General features: G+C 38.5%; 2 protein-coding genes across 2 annotated transcripts; both read left to right on the forward strand.

The window, feature by feature from the left end:
• The first annotated feature begins 316 nt into the window (after positions 1-316).
• Positions 317-4,757, forward strand: hsh2d (hematopoietic SH2 domain containing). Its single transcript, XM_068707101.1, has 6 exons — positions 317-343; positions 855-1,036; positions 2,070-2,159; positions 2,270-2,435; positions 2,708-2,956; positions 3,536-4,757. The coding sequence occupies exons 2-6, from the start codon at positions 909-911 to the stop codon at positions 3,986-3,988; spliced, it is 1,086 nt and encodes a 361-aa protein (XP_068563202.1). The 5' UTR covers positions 317-343; positions 855-908; the 3' UTR covers positions 3,989-4,757.
• Positions 4,758-8,943: 4,186 nt separating this feature from the next.
• On the forward strand, positions 8,944-15,246 carry tax1bp3 (Tax1 (human T-cell leukemia virus type I) binding protein 3). Its single transcript, XM_068707280.1, has 4 exons — positions 8,944-9,174; positions 10,677-10,796; positions 12,917-12,994; positions 13,172-15,246. Exons 1-4 carry the CDS (start codon positions 9,133-9,135, stop codon positions 13,319-13,321), a joined length of 390 nt encoding a protein of 129 aa, XP_068563381.1. The 5' UTR covers positions 8,944-9,132; the 3' UTR covers positions 13,322-15,246.
• The last annotated feature ends 245 nt before the right edge of the window (positions 15,247-15,491 follow it).

A 15,491-nucleotide genomic window follows, 5' to 3' on the forward strand; every position in this document is an offset into this window, starting at 1 on the left:
TAGAGGGCAGGACTGAAACCTCTCATTTCACATTCCCTTTAACCTCATTTCATGTCATACACCTGTGACTTTATGATATACTTATCTATGTAGGCTACATTCCTATAATACAAATACACTGTCATACTTAAAGATACGTGTTTATCTTCTGTCTGACCATATAAAGGACTGTTTAATAATTTGTTATGATAACGTCGCTTTCTAATTTTAGCTACATTTTGTAGTGTTCTCTCTAAATGTGACTGGTAAACAAAGGTGTGAGTTTTGCCTCCGCCCCCAGACAAGTGTTGTCAGGTGAGTGAGATCTGCTGTGTCATTTTATCAGGGAGCTGCCCGAGTGTAGGTGAGTAACGTTTGCTGTGAACTATGTTTAACGTAGAACTCTCTGAGTTGTATTTGCAAATACAGTATAATTTTTTTCTCACTTGAGTTTTCAATCTGCACATTTTAAATTAATTTGATAAACTTACATCAAAGCTGTTTTGGCTTCTTCCATAATTAAACTGTATTACAAGGTAAACTGGTGAACATAGCTTTTGTGTTGTAAAAGTATTGTGGGGTTTCTTTTTAAGTAAAAGTTCAACTGTAGAACGATGTTCACAGTACGTCACATCATAGATTTTGTTCAGTTATGTGTAAAAGAAAGAGGAACAATGAGCATAGAAAAGGAAAAAGATCACATCACTGGCATTTGATTGCATAATCGGCTAGTTATCAATGGCACATTAGCCTAAATGCAAATCTTTGTTTACTGGCAGCTCATATATCAGTATGGGGTTTGTATTCTATGTATGTACTTTATGTACCTGTATCTTATGTAAGAACTCAATGAGCTGTAAATAACACATTTGCAGGTTTTTGTCCTCAGTGAATTTTCCAACAGAGGATTAAATGAGCTGTTTCCCAGGATGATGGAGCGGAGTCAGTCATCACAAGGACAGCATGACGCTATCACCTGGTTCACAGAGTCTCAGCACCGGTTTGTGATCAGGAACGGCATCATCCCGGAATGGTTTCATGGGATCATTTCCAGGAAGTAAGTTCTCAAAGTTTATCACTGTCCGCCATCTGTAGCAGTGAATGGCAGACAGGGAGGAATGTAGAGAGCCATGTTTTGAAAACCTGTGCATGACAAAGATATGGTAAGTGTTGTGTTCCAGCATGCAGGGATTCTTTTTAGTGAATTGCTCAAGTATAAAGGCATGTAAATGTCTAGGATGTGTCATGTTGTGCCCCTGCTTCATATACATTATTAATGTCAGGTTATAAAGAGTAAAACTAAAAACGTAAAAGTTTATTTCTGCCCCTCCTTTCTAGAGCAAGTAATCAACACAGCAAAAGTGGGACTAAGAGTAATGAGGAAAGAACATATAAGCCTGAACAAAGTCTAAATGTCAAAAATGTCCTTTTTTCAGGAAGTAAAAAGGTTTTTTAGGGAAGTTCTTGGCACCCACGTAAAGAAAAAGTGTCACTATTGTGATGGTAAACATCAAAAACATGTAACTGGAGTTGGAAGCATTATTGAGTGAAAACAGAGATGTGTCCTTCATTTTTTCAACAACAAGCAAAACAAACAAGCAAAACTAGAGCATGCATCTTTTATCTACAGGTACAAGGACAAAAAATGTACTATACACATTTATGTATGATGTACATGAGCCACAGATTAATCAGATAAGTAGCCTCTTGAATGGTAACCTTTACTCTTGTAATAATTAAGCATATTTCTACTTTAAATGGATTTTTCCTCTTCCTCCACACCCAGTGTACACATTCCCAACTTTGAATAATGGATGAAACGGTATAATTATTAATAGGCATTGTGTACTCCATCTGTTTACTTTACTGACCAGACTTAAATGCACTGCTGTTTTTATTAGACTGTTCTTTTTAAATGATAAATCCATTCATGGTAAGAACATTTTGTTATGTACTGAAAGCTAAACTGTTTCATACAGATCTTAAGGGGGACTTTCACAGCATACTGATAGGTCATTTACAGATTAAAGTATGTGTGTGAACATTTTTTATTTAGTTTTGTGGCAATTTGCATACATTTGTGTGTTTAGGGAGGCAGAGGAACTGCTAATATCCAAGCCCTCTGGCTACTTCCTCATCAGAGTCAGTGAAAGCAGGATTGGCTACTCTCTCTCTTACCGGTAAGATATTTTTCACATTTCACACTCACACATTCGGTGCGACGGTCCAAAGCCCTGCCCTGGTCACTCCACTTGACACATCCTTTCCTTTCTATCTCTTTGACCCTCAGTGCTGAGGACCGCTTCAGACATTTCATGATCGATGCAGCGGAGGACGGCCATTACATCATACTAGGGGAGAACAGGCGTCACCGTAGTCTGCAGGACATGGTGGACTTTCACAGACGGACTCCCGTCATGCCTTTCAGTGAGGTGCTGACTGTCCCTTGTGGACAGGTGAGGAACGAATACAGGTGTCATACATTATAGATGAATGACACCTGTACAGTCCATGCATTTAGAGTTGAAACTGAGTAACCTATCCAAAACAATACTATTTGCTTATTTGCCTGCCACCTGTGCCTCATGTAAACAGAAAAGAATCACTACTTGTTCTCTCTCTCTCTCTCTCTCTCTCTCTCTCTCTCTCTCTCTCTCTCTCTCTCTCTCTCTCTCTCTCTCTCTCTCTCTCTCTATCTATCTTTGTCTCTGCTTCTATCTCATTGAAGACATCGAATGACAAGAGTGACTATGCAGAGTTGCTGTTTCCCCAAAGACATCCTAACCCTAACACAAGTTGGTTGCCAACCAACCCGCTGAGTCCCAGCATAGGTCACCCAACATCACAAGAAGAAATCCCACCTGCCCTTCCTTATCGATCTAATAACTTGAAGGACGCTGCAGTCCGGTATCCGGACAACCTTTACCCTAATTTGGAAGAAGAAATTCCATGTGTCCTCTTCCCTCTCCCAGCCCTGGTAATGGTGATTTAAGTCTATTTTTTTAGAAGTTGCCTGGTGCTTTAACCTTTTGTGAAGATACATGATATCCAGATGTTGTCAGATCAACGTTATTCCCAAGACATTTCAAAGGTTTTTGATGTAATAAGCTTCCTGTTTTTGATGGGGTCTCATAAGGACACATGATTACACATGATTTTCTCCCAAACCACCTTGAACAGTTTTGGTTGTTTTCCATGACATATTTCTGTTTCTGTTGTTGCTTTTTTTCCCTTATTTGAAGTGGGCAGGAAAATGTCTTTTGATAACTTTTGTGCACAAATCAAATTCGAAGCAAACTTTAAAACAAAATGTGACGACAGTCGTGGGGGTTGTTATCGTACATTGCAAGGCCACTGTCAATCAAATCTGATAAAAACACACCCACGCAGTCCTGATGAAGCTGATTTTTGTACTTTTTTAACTCCTAAAAACCTTTTGTTTATTTAGACATAATTACTTAATGTTTTGCTTTTTGGATTTACTCTAAAATGTAAGGTGCCCTTTTTATTTTCTAACAAATGTCTGTGCTGTACGTTTCATGTTCATGATCTTCAGCCTGTGACCAGAAAGAGATGCACAGCCGACAACCCTCCATCCAAGCAGCCTCCTCGGGTCCCTGCTCGGACCTCTGTTCCTCCACTGAAGCAGAACCAGGCTTGTATCACAACGGTCTCTGAGAGTCCCCGCACACCTACAGCCACTGAGCACCCCCTCAGCGGCAACATCCAGTCCGCAAAGAACCAGGAGGCAAAGACTTCAGTCGTCTCCAACCTGAAGAACCTCAAGAAGAAGTTCCAAAAGAAGAGAAGCACATCGCAGGAGTACGCAGAGGGTAACATGGAGGCGACTGAAAGGAGTGGAAACGCTGGCAATGAGTACCAGTGTATCACAGGGCAGCAGACCTCCAATGCTCCACCATTATCCTACACCTACACTAATGTGAGACTGACTGATGAAGAGTTACCTTATGAATACCTTCCACCTCCACCTTTCGCTCCAGGCTTCTGATACACTACTGCAACCTTAGAAAAATATTGTACAGATGGATCAAATGCTAAATGGGTGCAGCACAAAAGCATCGTGCAAATTAAAAAAGAGCTTGTATGAGTCTTCAAGTACACCATTATAAAGGATAAGGTAACTAAAAGGATTATAAAGGTTAAACTGTTGTCCCCATGTGACTGTACTTAGTGCCAGTGACTTTTGAGTGCTTCATCTTTTATTTATTTCCTAGTTTATTCAACAGATAAACATTGTTACATAAGGAGAAGTAGTGCAAATGTACTCTACGTAAGCAACATCTAGCCTCTTCCCTGGTTTTTGAATTCAGGTTAAATGTTGTAATATGCCTCTCTGGTAATGTAATGTATGAAGAGGCAGCAGGAGGAAGTTTGATGCAGAGCATGTAAATCAGACATGACATGGGTTATGTCAGCTGCTTTGAATACAGGAGACTTAGCATCAGGTGCAGATCTGTTATCTGCAACGTGATAGGAAGAAACTGCTGGTTAAACTTGTTTCAGAAACAAACAGGTGAGTTTACTTGTACATGGCCTTTGGACACGGAAAGGGGTAAACACATTTCATTTTTACTGCAAATGGCTTTGTCAGACCCTTATTATTATTACGAAGCATCTAGACCATTTGCTCTCAATAATATTTCACATTTGTACAACTTGATAATGTATCTGTACAAAGCATCAATTTTGAACAATCTGTTATGGCTGTTCTGCAGTCCCTTGTTTCATGGCATTTAATAAATAGCATTCTATCAGTCTGTCTGCAGTGTAAAACAAGAGGCTTGTGATTTTGATTTGACAAGGCAGAGACCCACCTTTTTATTCACCCATACTGGACATGTATACATCATTTCTGTTTCTGTTCTGTCTCTATGCCGTTCCTCCAGTCCCCTCTCCTCTTCTTCCTCCCTTGCTTTACTTCTCACTATTGTCATTGCACGTTATATCTTCATGTAATGCACTAGCCACTCAGTGGTGGAGTGTGGAGTGCATGCTGTGGTGGTGTAATGACCCAATTTGACCAGGAACACATCGACACGGCAGTCCATTTCTATCCCAGACTTTTATGTCATTTTACTGTAAATGTTCTCATACGACCCAGACGACACCTTAGGTTGTCTGGCACTGGTCTACGTTTTGTTCCCAGAGTCAGAACTAGAAGCAACGTTTTTCTGCTCCAAATTTCTGGAACAAAGTCCCAGAAAGCTGCAGGTCTGCTGAGACCCTCAGCTCCTTTAAAACGAGGCCTATTTGCAGGCCTCAGCTCGAATAAAGATAAGAAATACCTAATTAAGTGTATAATTAAATTTAAAAAAAAAAAAAAAAAATTGTTTTATATATTTTTGAGATGAGAAAAATCATGGAACTATCAGTATACATGTTACAGGTTAACATAAGATAAGGATGGAACACAGCACAACTTGGAAAATTCAAAAGCTCGCTCTGGAAAAACAGCAATTTCAGGATATTGTTTTTTGGAAAGTATGGAAATCCAAGATTTAAAATATTCCCAGCTCTTATAACAACTGATAAAGGCTCTATATACACAGTTATACATAGATACAGTGAAACATTTATAAAATATAGAGCATATAAAATTAAAAAACTGATTAAATATTCCAATATTTGAATAAAAAAATATTTTTTAAATTCAAAAACACTCTATATCACTTCTATGTATCACTCCTGATGTTCAATGAATCAAAAGACAGACGATTTGACCTTTTTTGAGTGTTTTAAGCTCTTTCTAAGCCCTTTTTAGTTGTTTAGTTTATGGTCACATACTGCTTCAGATTCAGCCCACTCTCTCTGCTTATGGCTGTATCTCAGCCCCCCTTTCTCCGATTTTCACCATTGAGACCTCCTTCGAAGCGTAGGAGCCAATAGAATTGCCTGGAATTGAAAGTTAGATGATTGACAGCACTATTAGCCAATAAAGCTCAAAAACGTCCCATCTGATGGCAGATCTGAAATCTAATTTGCTGAGCTTCCAACCCTCCCAAGAATCCGAGGAGTGTCGGAGAGACACGAATCGAACGGATTCACACGGAGCACATGCAGCTGGACATACCAAGCAGTGGAAATACGGAGATATTTCAACTTTTCGCTGAGATTCGACCAAAAGTGAGTACAATATTCGATGAAAGCTGTGTGACTTTTTGTGTTCGAAGCTGAATATCTCTGCGATGGTTTACCGGAGAGAGAAATGGAAATTATGTCCGTAATCTCCGTCAGGCGGACATGCTTTTTCATGCTGCATGTTCGTAGCACGTTGCTAACGGAGTGTAGCAGCTGTTTTCTCCGGTCTTTTCCAGTCATATCGAGTATGATTTATGATATTTTGTTATTTGTTTGCTTGGCTGATGGGAGATGTGTTTGTCTCATGTAGAAGTGACCTAGTTCATGTTGTTCCCAGGACGCTGAGGTTTCTGCAGAACTATAACATCATTATATTCGTTCTTCGTGGGTTCTCTGCCAGTTACTTTTAACACAAAACTCTCTAAGTTTTTATGTACTCTGCGTCCAAATGGGGGACCCTCGGGTGTATAAGGTTTTAAATCAAGATTGAAGACTTTTCTGTTTGCTGCTGCCTTTAATTGAACCAGATTCAAGGATATTAATCAATTTCCTGCATTTTACTACTGTATTTTATTTCTTAAACTGCACTGCAACTTTTATTCTATTTTTAGCTTTTTAATGTTTTAATGACTGTTTTTAATGTTTAAATCAATGTTCTTAATTGTTTTTATTCTCCTTTTCTTTTGCCTTGTGTTTTGATGCTTTTAATGGTTTTATGTGAAGCACTTTGAATTGCCTTGTTGTTGAAATGTGCTATACAAATAAACTTGCCTTGCCTTGCCTAATGTGCCAAAAAGTATTTTAAGGATGTAATGACCTGCTTGTTAATGTCAATAATTTGATCAATTATTGAGTAATTTTTCAGTAAGTTTAGATATTTTTAACAATAAAAAAGGTTGTCGATCGATCCCCTTACACTAAACTAGTAGAAACAACTTGTGTCATTATAGACTACCATCTAGTGGCATTAAACCACATCAGACGTACATGCTTTTACAATGGAAAAGTAATCATTTCAAGTCTGCATTTAAATGTTTACCAAATGTCATAATGTGAGAATTTTTGTTTATATGCAAAGTAACTGTAGATGTTGAAGATGGAAGATTATCGCTGTCGCGCATCCACTGCTGCTATGTTTACATAAGTGCAGCACGAAAGCTCGGCCAAAACATTAACATTTTTTTTTTACAAACAAGCTAAAACAAAAGCTTTCTGTTTGTTCGTGGTCTGAGAAGAACAAACTTCTCTGCTGACTGAGACAATGCAGCCAGGAGAACAGAGGACAGGAGGAAAGATATACAAACTAATGTCTGTGTTCTTCATTATTTTTATTTATAAACCTCACTCAGGAATGTTGTTTATTTATTGGCATTTTAGATTTGTTTCCAGTGAGATATTAATGACTTTACATAGTGACTTTGCTAGTGTAAAAATGACTGTTGCTGCTCTAGAAACAATATATATAGTTTTGTCTATAACTTTTAATTCTTTTCTGGAAGTATTTGTTTTTAAATCCTACATGTGTTTTTAAAAGCAATATTTAGTCATGAAAAATAACAGTATTGATAGGAGTAGCTCCTTGTATTAATGAATTCTAATGATACCTATCCCTACCAGAGGATCAGCTCAGACCTGCTTATAAAGGAAGGGGTGAACCGAGGGGTAGTTGTTGCTTGCAATCTGCAAGTTCACCACTAGATGCCACTAAATCTCAATCTGTCCCTTTAACAAGGGAGTTTTAGCATAACATATGTCAACAAGGCAGATAACGCTTGCTGTGACACTTGCTAATACTTAAATGCATCTCTGATCTGCTGCTACCTTATGAACCATCCCGACCCCTGAGGTCGTCTGGGATCGGTCTACTTTCTGTTCCCAGAGTCAGAACTAAACATGGAGAAACAGCGTTCAGTTCTTCTGCTCCACATATCTGGAACAAAGTCCCAGAAAGCTGCAGGTCTGCTGAGACCCTCAGCTCCTTTAAATCAAGATTGAAGACTTTTCTGTTTGCTGCTGCCTTTAATTGAACCAGATTCAAGGATATTAACACATTTCCTGCATGTCTGCATGCTACTACTGTATTTTATTTTCTTACACTGCTTTTTAGTGTTGTAATGACTGTTTTTAATGTTTCAATGAATGTTCTTGTTTTTAAATCTTCTTTTATTTTGCCTTGTGTTTTGATGCTTTTAATGGTTTTATGTGAAGCACTTTGAATTACCTTGTTGTTGAAATGTGCTATACAAATAAACTTGCCTTGCCTTAAATATTAGCAAAATTAACTTTCAGAAAACACAAAATGTATGTATCTATATACATATGTCGATACTCTATATACATTTTGTAAATCGATTAATTTATTGACTACTAATTATCAATCATCGCAATGCTGTCCCTCTGTTTTTACCGATTTTTACCAGTATCTAACGCATGCAAATTGCCCATCAAGTACTTCCTGGAACTATCTGAAGTCTACCTGAATCAAGTGACAATCAAGCATTTTGACACGACTCCATAAATCCATTCACTTTCCTTATCGATGGTGTGCAACAATGCACATCATCGACTGTCTTCTGAGGACCTTCAATACTTAACACGTGTGGTGATATTATTTATCTCTCAGAATATTTGGTAAAGTAGATGGATGGTAGTATGTAGAGTCACACTGGAGGTCACTATTTGCCATTTCCTTTTAAGGAAACCCCAGCCTTGTCTCGGGACACAAGAGGGGGAGGGGAGCAACAATCCCCATGGAGAGTTGGATTTGTAACACATGTTTTTACATCGTCAGTGGGGGCCACAGCGCAACTGTTAAACACCGCCTTCCCTGGCTGCCCCGTGCTTCAAAACGCGCTAATCGGATAGGCTGCTTGGGGGGGTTAAGGTGACGTTATCTGTGGAGCTGTTGGTTTCCAGCCAGGGAACAGCCTGCCGTTACTAATGTAGTGATCTGGGAAGTTGCCTCACTCTCGAGACTTCGTTTCTGTGACTTTAACAACAATTGTTGTTGGAAGTTTCTACATTCGTTGCCTTAAAAAGCGTCGTAGCGACACCATGACCTCTTGCATGGCGGGACAGCCGTTGACTGTTGTTGTGGTAAGTTATGGATTAGGGCTGTGTCCATTCAACGGGTCTCTATTGTTCTGTCCGACGTTAACGCGAAACTTATCAGTACAAAACTCTGAATTAGCCAACTAATATTAGCTACAGTTAGTCATAATGCGCTCCCTAACGTGAGCTAGCTAAGTTACATCAACTGTAATGTTACTTTCTTTGTTTAGCTGAAGTGCTACACAACAAAGCTAACACATCTCCTTTGGTTAAACCAGCCGCACCTAAAGCCGTGGTGCACCTGTATTTGAACCTTTACGGTAAAGAGAGCGAGCTTACAGGAAGAGTTAAAGACTTTATTCTGCTAGTTTTCTCTCACTTTTCAAAGAAAGGTGTTGAAGTACGAAAGTCTTACTTCAAGAGAAGCTATGGAATGTGAACGTTTACACGCTGCATACGTTGCAATCAAAATGAGAGTTCACTGCTCTTATAGATGGGCGTCACCGTCGATGTGGTTCAGTCTTCCGGTTGACTTCCAAAGGAATATCTGTTTCTTTTGTTGACTGAAATACAAAGTTACAGAATTTAAAGTTGCAGTTGGATTGAGTTGTATTTTTTGCGATTCCTTCAAATAATGCAAAAATGTTTCCCAATTGTAAATGGAGTTTTATGATTAAGCCAATAGATATGACTGGTAGCAGGAATTTCTCCAGGTCAGAGTTGCAATGATGGCATGTGAGGGGTGGGGTGCAGGCAAGCGTTAATAAAGCATGCAGGTTAACTTCCTCATTGTGTTTTTTGGTCTAATATAAATCCCCCATGCTTAATACTAATGGGATTTAACTAAAGACTGTCTCCTCTGGGTCCACATATAGAAACAAGTAGGATTATATAGTTTCCTATTTGTTTTATGATAGAATGCTAAAGGGTCTACCAGTCGGAGAGAAAAGTGTGTTGAAGTGCCGGCAACTCCTCTCTGACATGACTCTGTATTAAAAGAGTTCCAGACATCCTCAGACTTCATTGCATCAGCCACACCACTCAGAGAATGTCTGGTTATTCATCAGCACACACACACACACACACACACACACACACACACACACACACACACACACACACACACACACACACACACACAGGCAGTCATTGTGTTGAGTGTTGTGAAGAGCGCTACTGTCGAAGTCATCCATCCATCTGGTGGTTAGTGAGCCTGCAGCTGCTTGTCAGTGTCAAGGGCAGGGCTGCACTAATGAAGTCTCTGTTCCAGTGAGGACTTCAATCACTAGAGAACAGCCTGTGAAACCCACCGCTTGTCATGTGTTGAAATGTGTCCGCGGTGGATAAATCGGTGCCTCACTGGATGGTAACTTGGCCGTTGTTTGGGTGTCATTGTAGGTGACAGTAAGCCGGAATCCAATGTGCACTTGTTTCCTGATCAGGGACTTATCAGTATCAGTAGTTGTTTGTGTGTCAGGGTTTATAAATTGGCCAGGTGATGTCCTATGAAAAGATATATGATTACAATTATTTTTTCTGTCAAACAGCAACGAATTCAGATCCAGAAGTTGCGACATGGAGCTAACCTGATCCTGGGCTTCAGCATCGGAGGAGGGATAGACCAGGACCCTGGACAAAACCCCTTCTCTGATGACAAGACTGACAAAGTAAGTGTGTGTGTGTGTGTGTGTGTGTGAGTCAGTCAGTCAGTCAGTCAGTCAGTCAGTCAGTCAGTCAGTCAGTCAGTCAGTCAGTCAGTCAGTCAGTCAGTCAGCTGCTTATGTACTGCAATTGGGTGAGTGATATCAACAAAATTTATATTTATTTATTTACCAAGACATATCCTGATATCTGAGAATGAATCAAAATCAAACAGTAAAAGGTTAAACTGATGTTCTTCTCATTAAGTCAAATATACGTCAAATATATTTATATTTAAGTATTACAAACAAAATCCTGTAATTCTCAAAGAATTACATACAACATTAAGTACAGAAAATGATGATGCCAGTTGTACTTTGGTAATTCACACCAGGCAGAGACGGCGGTTAAAGTGGCTCCACGATATGACTTTTCTGGTTTTCTCCAGATTTCAGGGTCTTATTTGGAACACAAAGCTACCGATTGAATCTTAATATGGTATAACTCCCTACCTGACTTTTCCTCTTCTCCTGATCACACGCCTGACCTGTGTGAAGCACAGTGGTATAGAGCAGCTCTCTGGTGGGCTATAAATGAGCTACATGCCTGAACACATTACTTGCAGCCTCAGGTGGGAAAAAAACAGACTCACCTAGCTGATGTCAGAGAAAGAAATGTTGCAGGTTTACACAAAGTGTGTCTTACCTGCTCACTCTGTACAGAGTGACCTGGAAAGATGGAAATGTGCCAACAGATGGAAAGCTCAGATACCTTGTTGCAGAGTAATTAGAAGTGAAGATATTGGCCTCTACCTTTTGACCTTTCAGGCTTTCCTTTAGATATTCTTGATCATTATTTGAAGATTCCCACAGAGCTTTTCAGGTGCTCTTATCTCATCTATACCACTTAATACGTTAAGACTTAATACTTAACACACCTTAAAAGAACAGTAGGCTTCTGTCTCATTTTGTGTTCTGCAAAGTTACTAAGTTTTTACTATTTAGTGTTTTGAGTCATTCAAGCGAAACCTGCAAACATGCCAAAAATATGTTGGTTCAAGCTTCTCAAATGTGAGTATTTGCTGTTTTTCCCGTTTTATTTCTTTGTCAATTTAATATCTTAAACTTTGGACTGTTGGGTGAAGCAATTTCATAGACGAAAAAAATTAAGCAAGAAAAAAAAAAAAAGATTAATCCAAATCATGGTAAATTGCAGTGCTAGTTCTGGAACTATTGTTGGTTTTTGCACTGGATACTAGAAGCCACTTGTTTTGATATAATTCTAAATATTAATCAGCATCAGACTCGACTCAAACTCAAGATATTGACTTATTACAGCTTGTCAACCTATCATCATTTTCCCTCATCAAAGTTATGAATTTAAACATGTTTTAAAGCCATCTTGTCATCATCGGTTTGCTTGTATGTAATAGTCAGAGGTTACAGAAAAAGTTATTTGAATTAAGATAATTAACTAAAAATAAAACAATGTGTTTCTCTCACAATGTAGATAATATTGAGTATTTACTTAGACACATATTTTGATAGTTTTGTCAATTCAGGGCCAACACATGGTGCGTCTTTCACGCCCTCATATCCATTTGTTGCGATGCGCACATTCGTTGTGACTCACCTGTTTTTGGGGCACGTCGACCCACCAAGATGGAAAAATCTCAATAGCAAGTCCACCGCAGGTCATGTGACAAGAATGAACCAATCAGCTCCACAGTACTTTCGTCACCTTTTCTGTCCAAAGACATCACAACATCCCGTTGAAAGGTCAGCCTAACAAAAGACTTTTTCCACAGACAGATCGAGCAGTAGAGCTACTGTGAGGGATTTACACTGTTTGTTTTGACTTTGTTTAGTTTAGGCTTTTAGACGCAACATGTGAATGGCCCCAAACCACACCCCAGTTTGTGCTACCAATTGAATGCAATAGAATTAATTAATAGTAATACTTTTAACCGTGAAAGAAGAATAATCCAAGGATTAAGATCGATATTATATATTCTATTTGATTTAGTTCAATGTTATTTCATAGTTTTGAGGTTCCCCTTTCTTAATTCTTTTTTTAGGGTTTTAGATCTGCCTGTCATTCATATGTGATCATATAATATATAGTGAATCTGTTTTGTTTTCCAAAGGGCATCTATGTGACCAGGATAAGTCCGAGAGGACCAGCAGAGGAGGCGGGCTTGAGGATGGGAGACAAGATAATGCAGGTGTGCAGTGAGACCGAGCTTTGGTGTAGATCCACTAGATGGCACCATGTGTACACTAGACAGTAAGATATGAGCTGTGCATCAGGAGCAGTGCTCACCTTGTCCCACTGTTAGTCATCTTAAATCAGAGAAAATGGCTCCAGCTTCTCTGACACAAAGTCCTTTTCTTCCTCCCAGGTGAACGGCTGGGATATGACCATGGTGACCCACGATCAGGCTCGTAAAAGACTAACAAAGAAGAACGAGGACGTGGTGCGGCTATTGGTAACCAGGAAGTCGTTGGAGGAAGCTGTCAAACATTCGATGGGCAGTTACCCCAGACAGTAATGACACTACTTACAACCACAGACTGATGCCAAGGACCCAACACTCTCATATACTGAGAGTCCCACACATTCAGATGATGGTGTCATCGTGGCCTTTATAACTACGTCAATGCAAAAATATTATGCAGACCACATCAGATCATTCAATATCGAGGTCAGATGCCTGAATCTGCACAGTATAGTCATTGGACAATGAGAGGGTGTTCCTTCAATACACACTCACCTTAAAGTTATCTGCTTTACTTTTCATATATCTTTGGTAGCATATTCTTCTGAAATACGAAGCGGTCTACGGGGCTCAAATACATTTAATCCTAATTTGATTTTGTTGAGTCTTTAGATCCACTTTTGGCATCCAGTGTTCCAAAACTGACATGATCCATTTTGACAAATCTTGAGCAAAATGTAAATTTTTGCCAACTTTCAAATTGTTGTTGTTGTTGTATAAAAAATATTGTTAGGATTAATAAAGATTTAACAGTTCATGCAGATATTTATTATAATAACGTAGTAGTAATAATAATAATAATAATAATAATAATAATAATACGTTTTTTGAAGACCCTTCATAAAACAATGCTTCCATATCGCTCTTCTACACATTCATTCTAAATTGATTGTATCACAGCATTCTTGATCATTCTTTCTCACTTTGGAGATATTTGCCAAATGTCCTCAAATCCATGCTTGTTACAAGCTTTTTGGGAGCAATCCTCTCTGATCCTTTTTGCCTACAGCCGACCAAAGTTGGTCTTGATGGTTTGGATACATTAAGAATGTTCATTGGTGTTTATTGTGTCATTAATGATCAGGGTTTCATCTCATTTGAATGAAAAAAGTGTTTTGCTATCATTCAGATTACAGCACCGAATGCCAAAGTAAATGCCAGGGCACTGTAAAGTGATCAAAAATATGTAAAGTAATATTTGTAATCATTTTTCTTTTTTTAGCTAATTGTACAGTATTCTGTACAAATACCATACAACAAACCATATACCTGTATGCACAATGATTTAATTCATACTGATGTTTTTTCACTAATTATTCTTTTACAGATGTATCTTTCTGTTCCATTTGTTTTTTATGTCTATAACATGTGTGAGAAATTAACATCTCTGTGTGCGCGTCTGCTAAAGTAACAACACCGTTCAAAATGCACTTTTTTTTTTTCTTCCAAGTTACACTAATTATGTCTCATACAAACAACATTCCACAAGCTGGACCTACTTCTGGATTATTTTTCTCTGATCATTTGCAATATATTCACTTTCAAGAGTTTCATCTTTATCAGGTTCAGCACGGGGAAGTTGGTCATTTGCTGTTTTGATACAAGTAAACCCACTAGTTTCACACTGGAATCAGCTACATTCAGTTGTTTATTGTCGATGACCAAAAGTCCCAAGTCGACACTGCAAACATGAACCAAGCAGCAGTGAATGTTTGATGACTGGGAATGTGCACAGCAGCCTTACATTAATATTTAATAAGTTTAAGTTTTTATTTTCTGCAACAATGATTTACTGTCTCTGATATGTACTGCATTAATAGCAGATGAGTGATTAATACTAATAAACATTTAAAATATGTTGGTTTTGAAATTTTACAGTACTGAAAAAAAATAGAAAATTACAACACTAATCTTATAACCTTGGGTGATCTTATCGGCTCTTTTTTATTGTTATACTAGTGGTATATATATTTTGTGTTGAATGACCCCCATGTTGGGAACCACTGCTTTACAGAATTTCAATGACGCATTTAGAGATGAGTGTACAACGTGAGACAAATCCCTTGTAGTATTTCCTGTATGAATTATATCAGACATGTAAATGTGAACTACCAGCAGAGCACAAACGTTTTGCAATTGATTGTATCCAGTTTATTATATGATTTTTTTTCTCAGATATTAAAAGACTGAAAGCAAAATATGCTTCTCTACCTTTTTATTGATAAAGCGCCAATAAAATACGATCACACAACAGTATTTTTTACCCCTCCTCTTCATGCTGCAAAGCCTTTTTTTTTTTATCTTACAGGCCCTTCAAATAGCTTCATGTCGCCCGTTATAAAGTAATCAGCTGACATTTCAAAGTGAAGAATCTATTCCCTGACCTTTCTGTGTTTACCAAGGCATTTTGATACAGAGAGCCATCTCTACTTTCATCTCTTGA

This window comes from Cebidichthys violaceus, unplaced genomic scaffold (genome assembly GCF_023349555.1).
Source record: "Cebidichthys violaceus isolate CVI_PGR_0920_01 unplaced genomic scaffold, fCebVio1.0.p SCAF_13, whole genome shotgun sequence".
NCBI lineage: Eukaryota > Metazoa > Chordata > Actinopteri > Perciformes > Stichaeidae > Cebidichthys > Cebidichthys violaceus.